This window comes from Bufo gargarizans, chromosome 2 (assembly GCF_014858855.1).
Source record: "Bufo gargarizans isolate SCDJY-AF-19 chromosome 2, ASM1485885v1, whole genome shotgun sequence".
Taxonomy (NCBI): Eukaryota; Metazoa; Chordata; class Amphibia; order Anura; family Bufonidae; genus Bufo; species Bufo gargarizans.
The window spans coordinates 567,159,894-567,184,076 of record NC_058081.1 but is presented as its reverse complement, the minus strand read 5'-3'; the positions used below and the strand labels follow the sequence as shown (position 1 = coordinate 567,184,076).

Genomic DNA, 24,183 nt, shown 5'->3' with positions numbered 1-24,183 from the left:
GATTGAGGGGTGCTATTGCTATATACTTTCTTCCATCAAATACTGATCGAGGGCTGCGATACACCTCCTTCCACAAAATACTGATTGAGGGGTGCCATATACCTGTTTCCACCAAATACTGATTGAGGGGTGCTATATACCTGTTTCCATCAAATACTGATTGAGGTGTGCCATATACCTTCTTCCACTAAATACTGATTAAGGGGTGCTATTGCTATATACCTTCTTCCACCAAATACTAATTGAGGGCTGCAATACACCTGCTTCCACAAAATACTGATTGAGGGGTGCTATTGCTATATACCTTCTTCCACCATATACTGATTGATGGCTGCGATACACCTGCTTCAACAAAATACTGATTGAGGGGTGCCATATACCTGTTTCCCCCAAATACTGATTGAGGGGGTGCCATATACCTTCTTCCACTAAATATTGATTGAGGGGTGCTATTGCTATATACTTTCTTCCATCAAATACTGATTGAGGGCTGCGATACACCTCCTTCCACAAAATACTGATTGAGGGGTTCCATATACCTGTTTCCACCAAATACTGATTGAGGGGTGCTATATACCTGTTTCCACCAAATACTGATTGTGGTGTGCCATATACCTTCTTCCACTAAATACTGATTAAGGGGTGCTATTGCTATATACCTTCTTCCACCAAATACTGATTGAGGGCTGCAATACACCTGCTTCCACAAAATACTGATTGAGGGGTGCCATATACCTGTTTCCCCCAAATACTGATTGAAGTGTGCTATATACCTTCTTCCACAAAATCCTGATTGAGGGGTACTATATTCCTGTTTCCGCCAAATACTGATTGAAGGGTGCTATATACCAGTTTCCGCCAAATACTGATTGAGGGGTGCTATACACCTTATTCCACAAAATACTGATTGAGGAGTGCTTATTGCTATATACCTTCTTCCACTAAATACTGATTGAGGGCTGTGATACCCCTGTGTCCACAAAATACTGATTGAGGGGTGCCATATACCTGTTTACGCCAAATAGTGATTGAGGGGTGCTATATACCTGTTTCCGCCAAATACTGATTGAGGTGTGCCATATACCTTCTTCCACTAAATACTGATTGACGGGTGCTATTGTTATATACCTTTTTCCACCAAATACTGATTAAGGGCTGCGATATACCTTCTTCCACAAATACTGCTCTTCTCTACGGACTTAGGCAGAGGGTCATTTAGAAAATAACAGGCAGAGGAAGAGGCAGACCGTTCCGCATGGATGGTAGGGGTCGGCAAGTGCACCAGGCTGAAGCCTAAGTGGGAAGTTGGAGAAGGTGCGTGCGATAACTTCAAAGGGCGCACCAGAGTTGGTTAAGTGGCCCACTCAGCCTTCCGCTTCTGCACCCTCTTCATCCTCTGTATCTGCACCCTCCTCACTCTCTGCTGTGTGCACCCCCAAAGACACCACCACAACCAACATCATAGCCCCTCCACTCGAGTCAGAGGAATTATTTTCCCATCCATTCCCAGACCTTACCAATGTGCAGCCATTCTTGGCATCGGATGAGGAAGAGGAGTTAGCAATGGCCGCCACCCAGCGGTCTGATGACAGTACCCAGATCAGCCCAAAGAGTGTGGTCCCTACTGTTGCTGCCTACTCCAAGATCTCTAATGTCAGTGGTGGTGAAGGTGACGATGATGACGTGTCAATGGATGTCACGTAGGTGCCCACAAGAGAGGAAGAGGAGGAGAGTTCAGAGGGACAGACGGAGCAGCAGATAGGGAGGAGATGGAGGAGAAGCAGGAAGAACTCACAGTGCACAGGAGGCAAAAAGAAGACTGCAAATGTATCTGGAGCGAGCCATCCACCATGCACGGTCACATCTTGCGCTCCGTTCACGCCGACACATGGCTCCGCAGTGTGGGCTTTTTTTAACGCAGTAAGCCCAACACTTACCTAGGGACGACTGCCCTAAGAAGGCACCTGGCCTCTCATTACCGAGCCCAGTGGGAGCAACGCCGTCAGAACCCACAAAGCCACACTCCCGATGCTCCACGCCCTGTCTCTTCTCCTCTCTCCTCCCATTTGTCCTCCACTCCACCTTCCACCATGCCATTGTCACATTCATCTGGCACAAGGCAGACTTACTTTCACGGAAGGTGTGCAGGAAACTAGAAAACACAAAATGATTATACGACTGACTGGATCCAAAACTAAGGAACAAAAAAGGGAGAGCCCTAAATCAGACCTAGCTCTCTCCCTGACTGCTCAGCCTATGCGAAAATCCCAATGGTAGATGATCGGATATCCTCGTACCTCGACTGTATAACACTTGAACACCCTATAATAGTGAGGGGACACGACCACCGGCTCCCTACACTAGATACGGAGGGAGTCAGGGTCACCTGGGATCCAGCAAACAGAAAAACACAAATAAATGAACAAAACTTATCTTGTAGAAGACTCAGAAGTAGGAACAGCATGCACACACTCCAGGAAGTTGTATAAACCGCAAAGTGATGCACTATTGGAAAAGGATTTAAAGGGATGCAATCAGTGCAACTACATGACAGCTGAGAGAGGCTAACGAGATGAGAAAATGAAAGCAAAACAAAGGAACCTCAAGGAGGAGGTTCTAGACGTCTGTCAGAGCTTCTCAGATGTCTGGTGGTGACACTTACATGGCCCAAATGTTCGAGCTTAAAAAAATTATGACGCCGGATAATCCTCTTGCCCAACAGCTGACCGCTCGCTGGCTTGTCAGAACTACTAGCCCACCAACTACTGCCATATAAATTTGTGGACTCAGAGGCCTTTAGAAGAAGAGCAGGCTTTAAACTTTTCAGGGATCCCTGGTGTTGTCCGTGGCTGGGGGGATGAGACCGAGGACGACATTCTTCTGGGTCGATGAGCAGGAGCCAGGGCGCTCCACCGCTTCCAATTTAGTGCAAATGGGGGCCTTCATGCTCCAGTGTTTGAAGAGGGACCCCCGTATAAAAAGCATAAAGGTAAAGGACCTGTACTGGGTGGCAACGTACTTAGAGCCCTGGTACAAACACAAAATGGCGGACATGTTACCAGCATCACAGAGGGCTGTCAGAATGCAGCATTTACAGGCCTTGCTGCGAGAGATGCTGCATTCTGCTGTTGCGGGCACTGGCAGAGGAATTTCCACCCACAGCGAAACAGGTGTGGGTACCAATCCTACCGCGCCTGCAAAAACAGGGTGGTTTGAAGATGTGTTGGTCACTTCGGATATGAGATCATTTTTTCAGCCAACCCATTGACAGCCGTCCTCCGGATCCTGCCTCAGGGAAGGCCTAGACTGACAGGTGTCCGACTACATCGGGTTAACGGCCGATGTGGACGCTCTGAGAAGTGAGGAACCCCTTGACTACTGGGTGTGCAGGCTTAACTTGTGGCCAGAGCTGGCACAATTTGCCATGGAACTCTTGGCTTGCCCCTCGTCGAGCGTCCTGTCCGAAAGGATGTTCAGTGCAGCAGGGGGGATCGTGACCGATAAGCGCACTCGCCTAGCTCACAAGAGTGTGGACTACCTCACATTTTTAAAAATGAATGAGGCATGGATCTCGGAGGAATTCAACACCTGTGATGACCACGTGTAATTAAATTTCCTCATGCCAGCCCACAAATATCCGCCACCACCCAGAACAAAGAATGGTCCTTGCCTTATGTATATAAAGTGTTGTAGAGGTAGAGCATCGCACACTGTTATTGCCAGTGCCAGCAAGGACTTGTAAGTCGTAGTTAAATAATAGAGAATTGCGGCACATGGCTTCTTTTGTCTACAGTTTATGGCATTTATTAGTGTTACATCACATGGGATTGATGATCCAGTTAGATTTCAGAAGAAAATTAGTCACATACACTAGATTTGGCGACCGGACGTTTCGGCCTATCAAGGCCTTCCTCAGCAGTATATTATCTAAAATGAAACAATATGGATTCAATAAGTGACTGTATATACAGGTCCTTTAAAAAGAATTAGCATATTGAGACAAAGTTCATTATTTTCTGTAATGTACTGATAAACATTAGACTTTCATATATTTTAGATTCATTACACACAACTGAAGTCGTTGAAGCCTTTTATTGTTTTAATATTGGTGATTTTGGCATACAGCTCATAAAAAAAACAAAATTCCTATCTCAAAAAATTAGCATATCATGAAAAGGTTCTCTAAACGAGTTATTAACCTAATCATCTGAATCAACTAATTAACTCTAAACACCTGCAAAAGATTCCTGAGGCTTTTAAAAACTCCCAGCCTGGTTCATTACTCAAAACCGCAATCATGGGTAAGACTGCCGACCTGACTGCTGTCCAGAAGGCCATCATTGACACCCTTAAGCAAGAGGGTAAGACACAGAAAGAAATTTCTGAACGAATAGGCTGTTCCAAGAGTGCTGTATCAAGGCACCTCAGTGGGAAGTCTGTGGGAAGCAAAAAGTGTGGCAGAAAACGCTGCACAACGAGAAGAGGTGACCGGACCCTGAGAAAGATTGTGGAGAAGGACCGATTCCAGACCTTGGGGGACCTGCGGAAGCAGTGGACTGAGTCTGGAATAGAAACATCCAGAGCCACCGTGTACAGGCGTGTGCAGGAAATGGGCTACAGGTGCCGCATTCCCCAGGTCAAGCCACTTTTGAACCAGAAACAGCGGCAGAAGCGCCTGACCTGGGCTACAGAGAAGCAGCACTGGACTGTTGCTCAGTGGTCCAAAGTACTTTTTTTCGGATGAAAGCAAATTTTGCATGTCATTCGGAAATCAAGGTGCCAGAGTCTGGAGGAAGACTGGGGAGAGGGAAATGCCAAAATGCCTGAAGTCCAGTGTCAAGTACCCACAGTCAGTGATGGTCTGGGGTGCCATGTCAGCTGCTGGTGTTGTGTGACTGCTTGTATTCAATGGCGCTGTATCATAAACACATGTCCTTATGCACGCTATTTTAAAATGTATGGGATCCCAGGAGTGCTGGTCATGTGATCCGGACGTCCCACGACGCGGGCGGCGCTGACGTGTATTCCGCCCGTGCGTCATCTGGCTCCAGATTCCACGGCTCCACACAGAGGAAGTTAAGGAGGGATTATACACTCACCTAAAGAATTATTAGTAGCACCATACTAATACGGTGTTGGACCCCCTTTTGCCTTCAGAACTGCCTTAATTCTACGTGGCATTGATTCAACATGGTGCTGATAGCATTCTTTAGAAATGTTGGCCCATATTGATAGGATAGCATCTTGCAGTTGATGGAGATTTGAGGGATGCACATCCAGGGCACGAAGCTCCCGTTCTACCACATCCCAAAGATGCTCTAATGGGTTGACATCTGGTGACTGTGGGGGCCATTTTAGTACAGTGAACTGTACAGAGAATCCAATTTGAAATGATTCGAGCTTTGTGACATGGTGCATTATCCTGCTGGAAGTAGCCATCAGAGGATGGGTACATGGTGGTCATGAAGGGATGGACATGGTCAGAAACAATGCTCAGGTAGCCCGTGGCATTTCAACGATGGCTAATTGGCACTAAGGGGCCTAAAGTGTGCCCAGAAAACATCCCCCACACCATTACACCACCACCACCAGCCTGCACAGTGGTAACAAGGCATGATGGATACATGTTCTCATTCTGGTTACGCCAAATTCGGACTCTACCATTTGAATGTCTCAACAGAAATCGAGACTCATCAGACCAGGCAACATTTTTCCAGTCTTCAACAGTCCAATTTTGGTGAGCTCGTGCAAATTGTAGCCTCTTTTTCCTATTTGTAGTGGAGATGAGTGGGGTCTTCTGCTGTTGTAGCCCATCCGCCTCAAGGTTGTGCGTGTTGTGGCTTCACAAATGCTTTGCTGCATACCTCGGTTGTAACGAGTGATTATTTCAGTCAATGTTGCTCTTCTATCAGCTTGAATCAGTCGGCCCATTCTCCTCTGACCTCTAGCATCAACAAGGCATTTTCGACCACAGGACTGCCGCATACTGGATGTTTTTCCCTTTTCACACCATTCTTTGTAAACCCTAGAAATGGTTGTGCGTGAAAATCCCAGTAACTGAGCAGATTGTGAAATACTCAGACCGGCCCGTCTGGCACCAACACTCATGCCACGCTCAAAATTGCTTAAATCACCTTTCTTTCCCATTCTGACATTCAGTTTGGAGTTCAGGAGATTGTCTTGACCAGGACCACAACCCTAAATGCATTGAAGCAACTGCCATGTGATTGGTTGACTAGATAATCGCATTAATGAGAAATAGAACAGGTGTTCCTAATAATTCTTTAGGTGAGTGTACAATGTGGATGTCTCGTGATGAGAGTGGCGCTAGAATGCGTTCCTCCCGGGCGCCACATGATCCCAATCTATATGTTCTGTATACCACTGTGGTTGGCAATGAAAACTAGATAGGAGGGTTTGATTTATGTGTGTCTCTGGGTGTATACAGACAGTGCTTCTGCTTATATATGTTATACATGTAGGGGAAACCCATACTGGTAAGAAAACCACAAATATTGATAAAGCACTAAGCACATGAATGTATAGACTGACAGATTCCATATTGGAACAACTATATCCTACACTGAAAATACCCTAAATACATTTTCTGATTATAAGGATAGGGTGAGGGAGGGGAAAAATAAGGTTAAAAAAAAGGGGGGGAGGGGTAAAGAGAGGGAAGATAAGGGTGGGGGATTGTTCTCACCCTCACTAGATGTAGTTAACATATCAACAAGTCTGGAAAAGAAATGAAGAACGTGTTAGTTTTACATTATTATGAAGATAGTCAATCACATTCACAATTAAGACCATTTGGTGACAGAGTTACAAGTTTGTGGATCCAATAGGCTTCTCTTTCTTTTCAAAGTAAAGTCCAATTACTGCTGCGTCTGGGTGGATCAGTTTGTTCCAGTATTTGAAACCGTAACTGCGAAATGTGATGTTTTTTCTCGATAAAATGGTATGGAAAAGGCAACATCGTGTGTCCAAGTCTGATTGTGGATTTGTGTTTGCTTATGCGAGCACGGACGTGTTGAGTAGTCTCGCCCACATATGCGAGACCGCATGGGCATTTTAGTAGGCATACCACAAAACTAGAGTCACACGTAAAGAACCCTGTGATGGGATATAGTCGTCCAGTTTGTGGGTGAGTGATATATTCACCTCGGATAAACACTTGAACACTGTGCGCACTGTAAACAGGGAAATGTTCCCTGCCGCTGGCTTTAATAGAACATTTGCTTGGATAATCTAGTGAAACTTCCTATATCTGCTTTGACGAGTTTGTCCCTATTGTTTTGGGGCCTCTTACAGCACGTGAGTGGGGGTTGACAAAACTGTTCTATATTGGGATATGCTTTTGTGAGTATTGTGAGACTGGTTTATTACACAATCTGGATTACAAGGTACACAACAAGAATTCTGCATTGAATTATTAAAGATCATATTGACCAAGAATTTCTTTATGTTTGGTGATACATATTACAGCCAGAGGAGGGGTACAGGAATGGGGTTGAATGTGGCCCTCCCATATGCAAATACCTATATGATGGCATTCGAAGAGGACCATGTATACGCACATCCCTTGTTTAAGAGCTTCGTCAACCCCCACTCACGTGCTATAAGAGGCCCCAAAACAATACGGACAAACTCGTCAAAGCAGATATAGGAAGTTTCACTAGATTATCCAAGCAATTGTCCCTTAAAAGCCAGCGGCAGGGAACATTTCCCTGTTTACACTGCGCACAGTGTTCAAGTGTTATCCGAGGTGAATATATCACTCACCCACGACTCGACGACTATATCCCATCAAAGGGTTCTTTACGTGTGACTCTAGTTTTGTGGTATGCCTACTAAAATGCCCATGCGGTCTCGCATATGTGGGCGAGACCACTCTACACGTCCGTGACCTTATAAGCAAACACAAATCCACAATCAGACTTGGACACACGATGTTGCCTTTTCCATACCATTTTATCGAGAAAAAACATATTTTACAGTTACGGTTTCAAATACTGGAACAAACTGATCCACCCAGATGCAGAGGTAATTGGACTTTACTTTTAAAACAAAGAGAAGCCTATTGGATCCGCAAACTTGGAACTCTGTCACCAAATGGTCTTAATCGTGAATGTGATTTTTTCATAAATGCATAGACTATCTTCATAATAATGTGACACTAAGGCTACTTTCACACTTGCGTTCGGGGTTCCGCTTGTGAGTTCCGTTTAAAGGCTCTCACAAGTGACCCCGAACGGATCCGTACAGCCCCAATGCATTCTGAGTGGATGCGGATCCGCTCAGAATGCATCAGTATGGCTCCGATTAGCCTCCGTTCCGCTCAGGATGCGAACACCCAAACGCTGCTTGCAGCCAAACGGATCCGTCCAGACTTACAATGTAAGTCAATGGGGACGGATCAGTTTGACATTGACACAATATGGTGCAATTTCAAACGGATCTGTCCCCCATTGACTTTCAATGCAAAGTCAGGACGGATCCATCTGACTAAAAATTAGACTTAGATTTTTTTCAGAAATATAATGCAGACGGATCCGTTCTGAACGGATAGCATAGTTTGCATTATAGGTGCGGATCCGTCTGTGCAGAGACCAGACGGATCCGCTCCGAACGCAAGTGTGAAAGTAGCCTAACACGTTCTTCATTTCTCTTCCAGACTTGTTGATACGTTTACTACATCTAGTGAGGGTGAGAACAATCCCCCACCCTTATCTTCCCTCTCTTTACCCCTCCCCCCCCTTTTTTCCCCTATTTTTCCCCTCCCTCACCCTATCCTTATAATCAGGAAATGTCTTTAGGGTATTTCAGTGTAGGATATGGTTGTTCCAATATGGAATCTGTCAGTCTATACATTCATGTGCTTAGTGCTTTATCAATATTTGTGGTTTTCTTCCCAGTATGGGTTTCCCCTACATGTATAACATATATAAGCAGAAGCACTGTCTGTATACACCCAGAGACACATAAATCAAACCCTCCTATCTAGTTTTCATTGCCAACCACAGTGGTATACAGAACATATAGATTGGGATCACGTGGCGCCCGGGAGGAACGCATTCTAGCGCCACTCTCATCACGAGATGTCCACATTGTATAATCCCTCCTTAAATTCCTCTGTGTAGAGCCGTGGAACGCTGAACGCGGAAACCGGAGCCAGATGACGCACGGGTGGAATGCACGTCAGTGTCGCTGGCGTCGTGGGACATTCGCATCACGTGACCAGCGCTCCCTGGATCCCATACATTTTTAAAAAGCGCTCACACGGACATGTGTTTGTGATCCAGCGCCATTGAATACAAGCAGTCACACTAAGTTAAATTACTTTTATATTAGCCACCTTCGGATGACCTCATGTACCATTACTGATGATGTCCAGTCTACCCTACACAGCCATAAAGGTGATTACCATCTCTCCTATACTTTTACCATAGAAGCCCCACCAGGAACTGGGATTTAGCTTCCCACCACACCTGCCTATACCATAACTTGCCACACCATAACCTCTCATTTACATTCAGTTTTATAATTTGGATGTCATGTAGTCTCCTGTCGATTATGCATATATCTTCATTCAGTTATTTAACTTTTTAGTGATTTGTTTGATTATGCACTTTCTTAATTTTGTTTCACATATATATACAGTCACTTATTAAATAATAGACCGCTGAGGAAGGCCTTGATAGGCTGAAACGTCCGGTCGCCAAATCTACTGTACGTGACTAATTTTCTTCTGAAATGTAACTGGATCATAAATCCCATGTGATGTAACACTAATAAATGCCATAAACTGCACATATTTCTATATAATGAATGATCACCTAATTCTATTATTATTCAGGGGTAGGGCTAATATCTTTATATTATATAGATTCTAGTGTATTATACTGTGCCCTGTATTTCCCAATAGAATATGATCCTTGGGAAACACAGTCCTCATCCCTGACCACCAGGACCAGGTAGCGCTCTGTCAGTACATGGCGGCCTCCCCTCTCCGCCACGCTGCTCCGCTGTGTACTGGTGCTTATTCTGACACTAGGGCTGGGTTCACATCCTATTTTTGCCATCCATTTAATGCATACCAAAAATTTATACATTAACAGATGCCTCAGACTGATGCCGTACAGTGGCGTCCGTTCACCATACAGTTCCATGGTAGAATTTTTTTTTACGTTAACGTATGCATTTTTTTAATGGACTCTGCAGGATACAAAAACGTGGAGTGCTGCACATTTGTATACATCAAACCGATAGGAAATAAAAAATTTCTAGGCTCCAGCAGGGCACATTTTTGAGAGTTTTCCTTTAAGACGCATAAAAATGGCCTCTGTTTAAAATACATATTTTTTGTGGGAATTTTGGCCAATGATCCCCCGCTGGTATATCACTGTCCATGTTGTGGGAATATTTGTGCACTCATAGCTTGTATTTGGTGGCTGCAAATATGACCTGAAGGTTTTTCAAGTTCGCCTGCGCGGGGCGGTTGGCGAACATTTTAGCGCGAATGTGCGTTCGCGAATCGTCCTGGCCGATGTTCATCCATCACTAGTAACAGACATGTATAGTTCTTATCTATACCAATGTGCATGGACCCTATGGTAAATCTTCCTGTTTACAGCCATCACATCAATTGTCACATTGAAAATGGTATCTGAGCTGGGCAGATGGATATATAGTTTTATGAGAAAACATTCAGTATAACTTGTAATTCATTCATTTAAATCCGTGTTCATTCTGGGAGTCAAGGAGATGGTTCTATCAGTGATTGACAGTCTTCCCTCTATGACTGTGTATACAGAGATAGCTGTCAATCACTGATAGGACCGCCTCCTTGACTTTAAAGTCCAGAATGAGCAGAAAATTAAATGAATGAAATACAAGTTATACTTTTTCTTTTCCTTCAAAACTATACATCAATCTGCTCATCTCCTCCTGATCTATTGCCTGCTGCTCAAACACCATGTTCAATGTGACAGATTCCCTTTAAATCTAGCCTCTTAATCCAAGCAACCAGCTTTTAACTTATGAATGTCTCTTACAACTTGCAAGGGGAACAATTAATGCAAATAATATATATTCTGAACAGTATTTTTTCTCTGATGCTGTAGATTACAAGATGATGGACATGGCATATATCAACAAAAATTGGAAATGCAGGTAAAATATAATTGTCATGTATATGTGTTTGGACCAGTGTAGGACTATTGGCGGACTTACAGAGGAATTAGTCCCATTCTCCTGTTATAGACTGTTATATGTCCAAAAGTGGTGCAACCAGTGTTCTGCTTTATTATCTTCATTCAGTGTGATCCCTTCTAGGCTATAATATTATGCAGCAACTGGGCAAACTAAAAGATACCCAGGTCCCCAAGTTGGCCAGTCCAAACATGGTTTGTTAGCAGAACTTGGTTTGTACTGAAGGTGATGAAGATGCATAATTTACTGTAGAAGTGTCTAGAAAACAAAAGAATCATTTACATAGCTTTACATGAATACACACTGTTACAGAAACAGTTGTAGATCCACTGTATCACTGAATAGATTTGGCTTGGGGCTACTTCTAAGGGTGTTATTTTAGTGGCCACCATTTAACCCCTGTACAAATATCTGGACTCCCCTGCAGGGGAACCACCAGGCTACTACCTCTTGAAGTCTCTTTTCAGCGACCATTCACCCACAGTTCAAGAGACATTGGAGCCAGGTACCAAGGGATCAGGCAAAACCATAGTCTGTGGCCAAGCCGGGGTCAGGACAGGCAGAATATATTCAATCCAATAATCAGGCAAAGGTTTGGGCAAGCAGCACAGCAGCAGTATGAGGGTCGAGCAGTAGTTGAGTCAGACAGCAGCGGGTAAAATGCGGGATTTAGGCAGGAGCTACAGGTATAGGATCAAGCCACAGCCACAGTGGAGTGGATGGAGTAGCTCCTCTCCAGCGACCCTGCCTGCTGGGAAGGAGCAGATACATGCCGGCAGGCAAAGACCACTGAAGCACTGGAGTCGTGTATAAGGTGAGCATAGTGGTGGCTGTTCCTGCCGGCAGCAGAGAGGGGCTGGTGGACAATCTTAATGTCAGATTACATTTATACAAATATAAAAAACATAAGAAATTTACATGAAGTTTTCTTGCAAGCGAAATATTCATGAGAAGAAACAGAGAAGGAAACGCCTGGATCCTCTAATGCTTCAAGCCAATCCAGATATGAAAATGAAGCCATGGAGGTCTCCAAAGCCTGAGGAAGTACTACTGGTGGAGTCATGCACTGTGTCCAGCATATATTCAGGTATAGAAAGTAAAATATAAATTATACACTTACTGAAAAAATGTAGCATTACTTGGCATATAATTCACCAATTTGTATGCTCATTTTTTCATTTCATAGAGAGCTGATTTTTATATTTCTAATCCTATTTCTGTTTTATTTTTAATTTTATCACAAAAACTCTCAGGGATTACCAATCCCACCATATTAGATGGAATACATGCAAGTCCCAGTCCAAAGACCTGCACAAAGAATATGAAGGTTGATCCCAAGATAGAGAAGAAGATGGAACACCATGGAGGTATACTATGCAACCACATTTATTTTGGTTTTGATCAGTCCAAATTTTATTCCCATTATCATTTCAGTGCCAAACACCTAAAGCATTTCTTCTTTTTCTTCTAGCTGAGATTTCTGATGATGATTTGGAAGAGATGATACTTGAAGACACCAGACCCCTAACTAGAAAGAAAGAACAAGTCCAAGCCAAACCAAAGCAGAAGACCAAGACCAAGGCGGGTATGTATCAAAAGTAACTCTATAACCCTCAGAAATGATCGTCATAGTGTATGCTGATGTTCATTAACAGGTTATGTATTTGATGTTTGGCTGCCATACAACTAATAGTTTGCAGTTTTTTGGTTCTCAGCTCTGGTGTTATCCCATAAGTTTTCATTAACATTAGAGGTAAATTATTAATGAGTTTAGCTTTCAAGTTTGTGTAATAGACTTCTCTCCACGCCAGGTACTATTATATTTCAAACTGGCTAATTGTGCAAGAAAACTTGCATGGTTAATGGAAGCTTTGCTTTGGTATCCCCCTCCACCAACTATGAACATCATTGCAATCATTTTAGGGCTCTTTCACACCTGCGTTCTTTTTTTCCGGCATAGAGTTCCGTCGTCGGGGCTCTATGCCGGAAGAATCCTGATCAGTTTTATCCTAATGCATTCTGAATGGAGAGAAATCCGTTCAGGATGCATCAGGATGTCTTCAGTTCCGGACCGGAACGTTTTTTGGCCGGAGAAAATACCGCAGCATGCTGCGCTTTTTGCTCCGGCCAAAAATCCTGAAGACTTGCCGCAAGGCCGGATCCGGAATTAATGCCCATTGAAAGGCATTGATCCGGATCCGGCCTTAAGCTAAACGTTGTTTCGGCGCATTGCCGGATCCGACGTTTAGCTTTTTCTGAATGGTTACCATGGCTGCCAGGATGCTAAAGTCCTGGCAGCCATGGTAAAGTGTAGTGGGGAGCGGGGGAGCGGTATACTTACCGTCCGTGCGGCTCCCGGGGCGCTTCAGAGTGACGTCAGGGCGCCCCAAGCGCATGGATCACGTGATCGCATGGCACGTCATCCATGGGGCGTTCTGACGTCATTCTGGAGCGCCCCAGGAGCCGCACGGACTGTAAGTATACCGCTCCCCCGCTCCCCACTACTACTATGGCAACCAGGACTTTAATAGCGTCCTGGCTGCCATAGTAACACTGAAAGCATTTTGAAGACGGATCCGTCTTCAAATGCATTCAGTTCACTTGCGTTTTTCCGGATCCGGCGTGTAATTCCGGCAAGTGGAGTACACGCCGGATCCGGACAACGCAAGTGTGAAAGAGGCCTTAGTTATCTTTCTATGTAATTCCTTTTACTTGAGTATATGCTAATGTTGAAAGTTGTGGTAGACAGATAAAAAATAATACAATAGATATTATCAGTTTTTTTGGTATTTGTTACTGCAAGTATTGAAACATGTTAGAAAATCCTTTTATGTGTTAGAAAATCTTCTTATACTTCGTATACTATTCTTATACTGTTTCGAACAATTACAGAGAATCTGTCACCAGTTTTATGCTGCTTTATCTGAGCAAAGCATAAAATTGTAACCAAGACCCTGATTAAGACAGGGAGTCACTTTCTTGGATTGACCGTCATTTTGGTAAAATCAGTATTGAACACTTCTGGAGTCTGCTAAGTAAACGTCATGAGCTTAGAACTCCTCATATTCATGAGCTCCTGGCTCTCCCCACTCCACGGGTGATTGACAGATTTCTTCTTATATGCAAGGTGTGACAAATTCCCTTTAAAACTGATCTTTCAGATCTTCTGACATTTCTATTTAAAGGGGTTGTCCAGCTTTGGGGACTTTTTTTTAACAGACTCCGTGCAGCTTGCTGTAGCTGTTGAAAAACTCATACTCACCTGCTCCCCCGCCACTCCATTCCAGCTTCCTGGCTTCTTCAGCGGTGTTCCGGTTCTCGTCCTGTAAACTTCTGGACAGGGTCATGTGCACTGCTGTGTCCTATGACTGGTGTCAGTGTTGACGTGTCCCTAAACAGCATGTGACCCAGCAGTGAGATGCCTCTTATGTAGTGATGAGCGAACATTCTCGGCCGAATACCTGTTCAGCTCGAGCATCTTGATGCTCGGTATATGGAGGTACTTGGCCGAGTACCACATGTGCTCGAGCGCCATGCTCGAGTCTCCTCCCCGCACGTTTCGCGGCTGCTAAGCAGCCAATAAACGTGCAGGTAAGTACTGCCATCACTGTAATGCCAGTAGCCATGTTGGCTACTGCCATTACAGTGATTGCCTGGCCAGAACGCGTCATCGGGTGCTATATAGTTCCCGATGATGCGGGTTCGGCTCATTGCTAGTCAGTGAGAGCTGCGCTTAGGAAGGGACAGATAGTGTAGTGAGATTGTGATCGCAATATATTCCAGTGAATAACGTTTCAAAGACCCAAAAGTCCTTTTAAGGACTATTGTGTGTGGTGGCAGCAATTTAATTGTGCAAAGCAGTACTCGATTTTTTTTTGTATACTTTGCAAAATTGCGATTCTTTTGCTATATAGAAGGTGTCTGCAGTGACTTGTGACATCTGTGCTGCAATACCTTCTGTGTGTCAGGGGCAGAGATAGGAAGAATATTAGTGAAAACAATAATTTTTTTCCCATACTCTACCTACATTTTTGCTGTCAACGGTGTAATCTCTGAATTGTGTGATCTGCGCTTCAACACCTTGTGTGGTTGTCAGGCCCAGAAATAGGGAAAAATTATAATACAGAAAACAATTTTTCTCCCATAATCTATCCACAGTTTTGCTGTCAACTGTGTAATCCGTGAATTTCGTGATCTGTGATTCAACACCTTGTGTGGTTGTCAGGCCCATATATAAGGAAAATTTTAAAATACAGAAAAAATATAAATATAAATATAAACTACATCAGAAAACATTGTCTGTACTGCAGATTCCAATAATCTGGGCCTAAAATTGTGTCCATATTCTGTGGTGTTCTGTGAAATATACTGTCCTTCATCCGAAAACTGTGTCTTTAGCATACAGTCCTGGCCAAAAGTTTTGAGAATGACATAAATATTACTTTTCACAAAGTTTGCTGCTAAACTGCTTTTAGATCTTTCTTTCAGTTGTTTCTGTGATGTAGTAAAATATAATTACATGCACTTCATACGTTTCAAAGGCTTTTATCGACAATTACATGACATTTATGCAAAGAGTCAGTATTTGCAGTGTTGGCCCTTCTTTTTCAGGACCTCTGCAATTCGACTGGGCATGCTCTCAATCAACTTCTGGGCCAATTCCTGACTGATAGCAACCCATTCTTTCATAATCTTCTTGGAGTTTCTTCTTGGAGTTTGTCAGAATTAGTGGGTTTTTGTTTGTCCACCTGCCTCTTAAGGATTGACCACAAGTTCTCAATAGGATTAAGATCTGGGGAGTTTCCAGGCCATGAACCCAAAATGTCAACATTTTGGTCCCCGAGCCACTTAGTTATCACTTTTGACCTATGGCGAGGTGCTCCATCGTGATGGAAAATGCATTGTTCTTCACCAAACTGTTGTTGGATTGTTGGAAGAAGTTGCTGTTGGAGGGTGTATTGGTACCATTCTTTATTCATGGCTGTGTTTTTGGGCAACATTGTCAGTGAGCCCACTCCCTTGGATGAGAAGCAACCCCACACATGAATGGTCTCAGGATGCTTTACTGTTGGCATTAAACAGGACTGATGGTAGCACTCACCTTTTCTTCTACGGACAAGCCTTTTTCCTGATGCCCCAAACAATCGGAAAGAGGCTTCATCGGAGAATATGACTTTGCCCCAGTCCTCAGCAGTCCATTCACCATATTTTCTGCCGAAGATCAATCTGTCCCTGATGTTTTTTTTTTTTTTAGAGAAGTGGCTTCTTTGCTGCCCTTCTTGACACCAGGCCATCATCCAAAAGTCTTCGCCTCACTGTGCATGCAGATGCGCTCACACCTGCCTGCTGCCAATCCTGAGCAAGCTCTGCACTGGTGGCACTCCGATCCCACAGCTGAATCCTCTTTAGGAGACGATCCTGGAGCTTGCTGGACTTTCTTGGACGCCCTGAAGCCTTCTTAACAAGAATTGAACCTCTTTCCTTGAAGTTCTTGATGATCCTATAAATTGTTGATTGAGGTGCAATCTTAGTAGCCACAATATCCTTGCTTGTGAAGCCATTTTTATGCAACGCAATGATGACTGCACGCATTTCTTTGCAGGTCACCATGGTTAACAATGGAAGAACAATGATTTCAAGCATCATTCTCCTTTTAACAGGTCAAGTCTGCCATTTTAACCCAATCAGCCTGACATAATGATCTCCAGCCTTGTGCTCGTCAACATTCTCACCTGAGTTAACAAGACGATTACTGAAATGATCTCAGCAGGTCCTTTAATGACAGCAATGAAATGCAGTGGAAAGTTTTTTTGGGGATTAAGTTAATTTTCATGGCATAGAAGGACCATGCAATTCATCTGATCACTCTTCATAACATTCTGGAGTATATGCAAATTGCTATTATAAAAACTTAAGCAGCAACTTTTCCAATTTCCAATATTTATGCAATTCTCAAAACTTTTGGCCACGACTGTACAGTAAAAAAATCTGTGCCACATCTAGTGCCAAAACCATTAATATGAAGAAGGCGAGCACTAAGGGACGGGGAAGTGGGCGTGATGCTGATGGTGCACGCAGAGGCCGTGGCCCTGGGCGCAATGAAACTGTGCCTGCTGCCAGGGCACCAGAAAAAAAATCCACCATACCCAGCTTCATGTCTAACTTAGCTGGGCGGCGCAGAATAACACTGTCCAAGTCGGACCAGTGCGAACAGTTGGTCGGTTGGATTGCTGAAGATAACGCTTCCAGTCGGTTAAGCACAACCCTATCTTCCACCAAGTCCAGTCTCTGTAGCCAAGTGTCTGGTCAACCGAATCCTAACTCTGATCATTCTTCCTCCCACCATGGAGAGGCTTGTCAAACGAGTGATCCCACACTCGGATATTCCGAGGAGTTCTTTCCAGCGCCACTATTACATTTGGCCCTCACATTTGTCAATCACTGAGGTTGTGGTTAGGTCAAGTCAGGAGGATGAGCAGAGTGAGGAAGTGGAAGAGGAGGTGGTTGACGATGAGGTCATTGACCCAACATGGGAAGGTGAAAAGCCGGGCGAGGACAGCAGTACAGAGGGGGAGGGATCCGCAGCACCACAACAGGCTGGAAGAGGCAGTGGGGTTGCAAAAGGGAGAAGTTGGCCCAAACCAAACAGGCCTACAACTCTTACACGAGCACCCCTTTGTGTAAATCTACCTTGCCAAGGGGCAGGTGTTCCGCAGTATGGCGCTTTTTTTATGAAAGTGCAGACGACAAAAGAGTGGTAGTTTGCAACCTGTGCCATACCAAAATGAGCCGGGGCGTGAACACTAGCAACTTGGCTCTGCACCTGGACCTTTGCATAAACCATCAGCAACAACATCCACTTCCCTGTCCCAGCGCAGCGTCCAAATGTCCATAACAAAGTCATTTGAACGCAAGCACAAATACCCACCCACAGGCCATAGCACTAAATGCACAACTTTTGAAATTACTGGTCCTTGAAATGTTGCCATTTAGGCTTGTGGACACTGAGGCCTTCCGCAACCTGATGTCGGCAGCTGATCCTCGGTACGCAGTCCCCAGCTGCCACTATTTTTCACAGTGTACCGTGCCCGCCGTACACTAGCATGTGTCCCAGAACATCAACCGTGACCTGACCAACGCAGTTACTGGGAAGGTCCACTTAAGCACGGACACATTGACAAGTGCTGGTGGCCAGGGACGCTATATTTCCCTGACCGCAGACTGGGTGAATGTTGTGGAGGCTGGGAGCTCCAACCCCCACTTCTTCTTCTCCTCCTCCGCCACCTCCTCCTCCACTTCCACCTCCAGCAGCAGTCAGCCATCAGTCGCTAGCTGGAAGCAGTGTAGCACTGCTGTGGGTAAGCGTCAACAGGCCGTGCTGAAGTTGATCTGTTTAGGGGACAAACATCACACAGCTGCAGAGCTGTGGCAAGGTATAAGGGACCAGACCAAGCTGTGGCTCTCGCCACTCAACCTACAACCAGGCATGGTTGTGTCTGACAATGGCTGTAACTTGGTGGTGGCTTTGGAGCTCGGCAACCTGACACACATCCCATGCCTAGCCCACGTCTTAAACTTAGTGGTTTAGCGGTTTATCAAAACCTACCCCAATTTGCCAGAGCTACTAGTGAAGGCGCGCCGGGTGTGTGCCCATTTCCACAAGTTGTCCACAGCTTCAGCCGGGCTGTCAACGCTGCGTCTGCGGCTTCCAGCTCACCGACTGTTGTGCGACATGAGCACGCGCTGGAACTCTACGCTCCACATGTTGGCCAGGCTTTTTGAGCAGCAGATGGCAGTTGTGGAATACCAGCTGCAACATGGTTGTCGCCTTTCGAGTCAACTGCCACTATTCACAAGCGAAAAGTGGGCACTGATATCAGACCTCTGTGAGGTTTTAAAAAACTTTGATGAATCCACATAGATGGTTAGTGGCGATAATGCTATTATCAGTGTAGCCATCCCACTGCTGTGTCTACCCAAACGATCGCTGCTCACAATTAAGGACGACGCTCTGAATTTGACATACGAGGAAATGGGGGAGGACATTACACAGGGTGATAGCCAGCCCACCTTCAGTTCGTCTTCTCAGCGCGAATTGGACAATGAAGAGTAGGAGGAGGAGGATCTGGAGACAGTTGCTTCTGCTACAGAGGGTAGTACCCATTGAACTTCAATTCCATCTGTTCAGTGTGGATGGGTAGAAGAGGAGGAGGAGGAGATGGAGAGTCATCCTGATGTCGATATCAACGTCTTGCCTGTTGGTACTCTGGCACACATGCCTGACTTCCTGTTAGGCTGCCTTTCCAGTGACCCTCGCGTTATACGCACTTAGATAACACGGATTACTGGGTGTTCACCCTTCTCGACCCCCGCTACAAAGAGAACTTCTCATCTCTCATTCCTGTGGTGGAGAGGAAAATGGTACAAAACCAGAAGGTACTTGTTGAGAGATTGCTTCAAAATTTTCCATCTGACAATGCTGGCGGCAGAGTCCGTACTTCCTTAGGCAAACGAGGAAGGGAGACAAGGGGAACACACAGCAGTTCCAACAAAGGCAGGGCAACACTCTCCAAGGCATGGGACACTTTCATGACACTCCACTAGCAACCTCACCCTGAAGCGCAGCCTAGTGGTACAAGGAGGGAAAAGTTTTGGAAGATGGTGAAGAAATACTTAGCAGACCGAGTCAGCGTCCTAAATGATCCCTCACTGCCTTACAACTACTTGGTGTCCAAGCTGGACACATGGCACAAACTTGCGCTCTATGCCTTAGGCCTCATTCACACTTCAGTGTTTGGTCAGTGATTTCCATCAGTGATTTGTGAGCCAAAACCAGAAGTGGAGCCTCCACAGACATGAGGTAGAAGGGAAAGATCTGCTCCTGTTCTGTGTTTAGAGCCGCACCTGGTTTTGGCTCACAAATCACTGATGGAAATCACTGACCGAACACTGATGTGTGAATGAGGCATTAGAGTTGTTGGCCTGCCCTGTCGCCAGCGTTTTGTCTGAGCATGTATTTAGTGCTGCTGGTGGCATTATAACTGTCCACTGGCAAAGCTGACAGGTAGACTCTGATAAAAATGCCTGGATTGCCCCTGACTTCTCAACTCCACCAGAGGAAAGCTGAGCTGATGATGAACATAAAGGCATTTTCAATCTACTGTACTGTATTCCCATGCACCTTTTCCACCACAAAAAAAGAGTATATAGTTGAATCTTGTTTTCTCCTCCTCCTCATCCAGATTGCATATATTCCCTCCACTCTAATTTTTTTAATAGGGTTAGCTCAACTGCAGGCCCTCAACACAATTTTTTTTTATAGGGTCAGCTGAATAGCATGCACTCGTATATAATGTTTTAGAGCGTCAGCTCACCTGCAGGCACTCACATATAATGTTTTACAGCGTCTGCTCACCTGCAGGCACTAGCATATGAAAGTTTGGGAACGGGAACCGCGCTATATATTAACAGTTAATGAAAGTAGTTGGAAAAAAAGAACCATAAATATACTCAGCCGAGCTTCTACTCAGCTGCCGGCAGTGTCAATCACAGGTCCGTGCTTCACATAGAATGAGCCTGCTATCCACCTCCAGCCAGCCGTTTGATCTCCCCTTTGAATCACCAGCCGTGCACACCAAACCGGATCAGGATTACCTTCACAAGAAGCATAAACATATGGTGCAATACCCTCTATATTTCGTGGTAATCAACTTTTATTATACTCACATATTCCAAATTTTCACATGCATATATGATTGCCCGACCCGGGTTTCGCTGTTAGCTTCGTCAGGGGCTGCGGTAACAAACACCGCCAAAGTCCATAAATATATAGCAACCTTTTGCCCCGGAACAGAAACGGACTTCCGTCGTTCCGTGACAGGTCAAACATTTGCATGCTTAAAACATATACAAAGTATTCAAAATACATAACACACATTATTTCCTTGCATGAAATTGTATAAAACCATATCAAGATTCCATATCATTAAAATATAAATATAATAAATATTTAAAAAGTTCATATAAAATTTGTATAAAAATCCAGACAGCATATATTTAAATAAATTACACCATACATACAGATTTTATATCCCATTCAATATTGAGATATATAAAATCTGTATGTATGGTGTAATTTATTTAAATATATGCTGTCTGGATTTTTATACAAATTTTATATGAACTTTTTAAATATTTATTATATTTATATTTTAATGATATGGAATCTTGATATGGTTTTATACAATTTCATGCAAGGAAATAATGTGTGTTATGTATTTTGAATACTTTGTATATGTTTTAAGCATGCAAATGTTTGACCTGTCACGGAACGACGGAAGTCCGTTTCTGTTCCGGGGCAAAAGGTTGCTATATATTTATGGACTTTGGCGGTGTTTGTTACCGCAGCCCCTGACGAAGCTAACAGCGAAACCCGGGTCGGGCAATCATATATGCATGTGAAAATTTGGAATATGTGAGTATAATAAAAGTTGATTACCACGAAATATAGAGGGTATTGCACCATATGTTTATGCTTCTTGTGAAGGTAATCCTGATCCGGTTTGGTGTGCACGGCTGGTGATTCAAAGGGGAGATCAAACGGCTGGCTGGAGGTGGATAGCAGGCTCATTCTATGTGAAGCACGGACCTGTGATTGACACTGCCGGCAGCTGAGTAGAAGCTCGGCTGAGTATATTTATGGTTCTTTTTTTCCAACTACTTTCATTAACTGTTAATATATAGCGCGGTTCCCGTTCCCAAACTTTCATTTTACATTGAGGAGATTGAACCCACTCCATTAAGGGCACCGCTGCTCGATCCTGTTTATTCACACCAAACATCACCTGTTAGGCACTAGCATATAATGTTTTAGAGCATCAGCTCACCAGCAGGCCCTCGTCCCTAATGTTTTAGAGCAGTGGTTCTCAAACTTTCTAAAGCCGTGACCCCTTAATACAGTTCCTCATGTTGTGGTGACCCCCAACCATTAAATTTTTTTCCTTGCTACGTCATAACTAATTTTGCTACTGTTATGAATTGTAATGTAAATATCTGATATGCAGGATGTATGCCAGTCTATTACAAGGTGTTAGGTAGTTCTGTAATTGGCGCTGTGTTGTGGGGGATCTGTGGATGGCGCTGTGTTGTGGGGGATCTGTGGAGGGCGCTGTGTTGTGGGGGATCTGTGGAGGGCGCTGTGTTGTGGGGGATCTGTGGAGGGCGCTGTGTTGTGGGGGATCTGTGGAGGGCGCTGTGTTGTGGGGGATGTGTGGAGGACGCTGTTATATGGGGGATCTGTGGAGGATGCTCTTATATGGGGGATCTGTGGAGGACGCTGTTATGGGGGATCTGTGGAGGACGCTGTTATGGGGGATCTGTGGAGGATGCTGTTATGGGGGATCTGTGGAGGACGCTGTTATGGGGGATCTGTGGAGGACGCTGTTATGGGGGATCTGTGGAGGACGCTGTTATGGGGGATCTGTGGAGGACGCTGTTATGGGGGATCTGTGGAGGACAGTGTTATGGGGGATCTGTGGAGGACACTTATGGGGGACCTGTGGATGGCACTGTTATGGGGTGGATCTGTGGAGTACGCTGTTATAGGGGATGTGTGCTATGACACATAGGGCCATGAGGGGGGCCAGCATAAGACATATAGCATCCTCTGCTGGTCCCCCTCATGGCCCTATGTGTCCCCTCATGTGTCCTAAACTGCGCACATAACTGTCTTTGCGTGTAAAGTATGTTACTCCAGTGTGAAACAATCTCTCTCCTATTTGTAGCGTTATACTACCCTACCTCGTGAGATTTCCCTACCTCCTGACTTCCTGTCGCACTGCTAATGACGTGAGGAGGCGTTCCTGAGTTTTGACAATCTGCGCATGCGCAAACCGACAGTTTATGGAAAATCTCAGCGGAGTTCAGCTTTACACCGGGACACTGCGCATATAATGTTATACAGGGTCAGCTCAACTGCAGGCCCTCGCATATACTGTTTTACAGGAAACAATTGTACCACAATGTGAATGAGGCCCTCCTTTATGTGATATACAGGCTGTTTCGGAGTGCCTCTTGCTTGTAATTTTTTGCAGCACTTGCACTTTATATACAATTGAATATACAGGAAAGAATGTTTCCTAACAATTTTTCATGTAAAATTGATTTTTTTGGGGGGGTTTTGTGCGTATTTTTGTCAGTCTGTAAAATTGGCGTACAACTCGGACAACATGGTTTCCAGCAGTGACCTGGGAGTCCAAGATGCATCCAGACATCGTCCCCATGGTGTTCCCGATCCATTTCGGTGCTGTTTCTGTCACTTTGTGACCTTTTCCAATGGACCAGGCACCGTCCCCTCTTCAGAGCAGGGGGTGCCTGGTTGTCTGTCTCCCATTGACTTCCAGCTGAGCACACGAATATAGCAATGTGTTCGGGCCGAACACCCGTATACTTTGGTGCTTGATCATCACTACTCTTATGGTATTTGTAACATAAAGTGAATTTGAAAGATTTGAGAATGAATAAGCTTACGCAGGCTACGTGAATAAATATATTTAGTATATGAATAAATATACGATAAGGCCTCTTTCACACTTGCGTTGTCCGGATCCGGCGTGTACTTCACTTGCCGGAATTACACTCCGGATCCGGAAAAACGCAAGTGAACTGAAAGCATTTTAAGACGGATCCGTCTTCAAAATGCGTTCAGTGTTACTATGGCAGCCAGGACGCTATTAAAGTCCTGGTTGCCATAGTAGTAGTGGGGAGCGGGGGAGCGGTATACTTACAGTCCGTGCGGCTCCCGGGGCTCTCCAGAATGACGTCAGAGCGCCCCATGCGCATGGATGACGTGCCATGCGATCACGTGATCCATGCGCCTGGGGCGCCCTGGCGTCACTCTGGAGCGCCCTGGGAGCCTCACGGATGGTAAGTATACTGCTCCCCCTCTACCCACTACACTTTACCATGGCT

The 24,183-nt window shown here is 44.8% G+C and overlaps 1 protein-coding gene across 1 annotated transcript in view; it reads left to right on the top strand.

Moving 5' to 3' along the window:
• The window catches only part of LOC122926721 (tubby protein-like), a 65,673-nt gene that overhangs the window by 8,859 nt on the left and 32,631 nt on the right, over positions 1-24,183 (top strand). The window contains exons 3-6 of the mRNA XM_044278191.1: positions 11,127-11,175; positions 12,151-12,301; positions 12,468-12,581; positions 12,686-12,799. Coding sequence (XP_044134126.1) covers positions 11,127-11,175; positions 12,151-12,301; positions 12,468-12,581; positions 12,686-12,799 — 428 coding nt within the window. The remainder of the gene's footprint in view (positions 1-11,126; positions 11,176-12,150; positions 12,302-12,467; positions 12,582-12,685; positions 12,800-24,183) is intronic.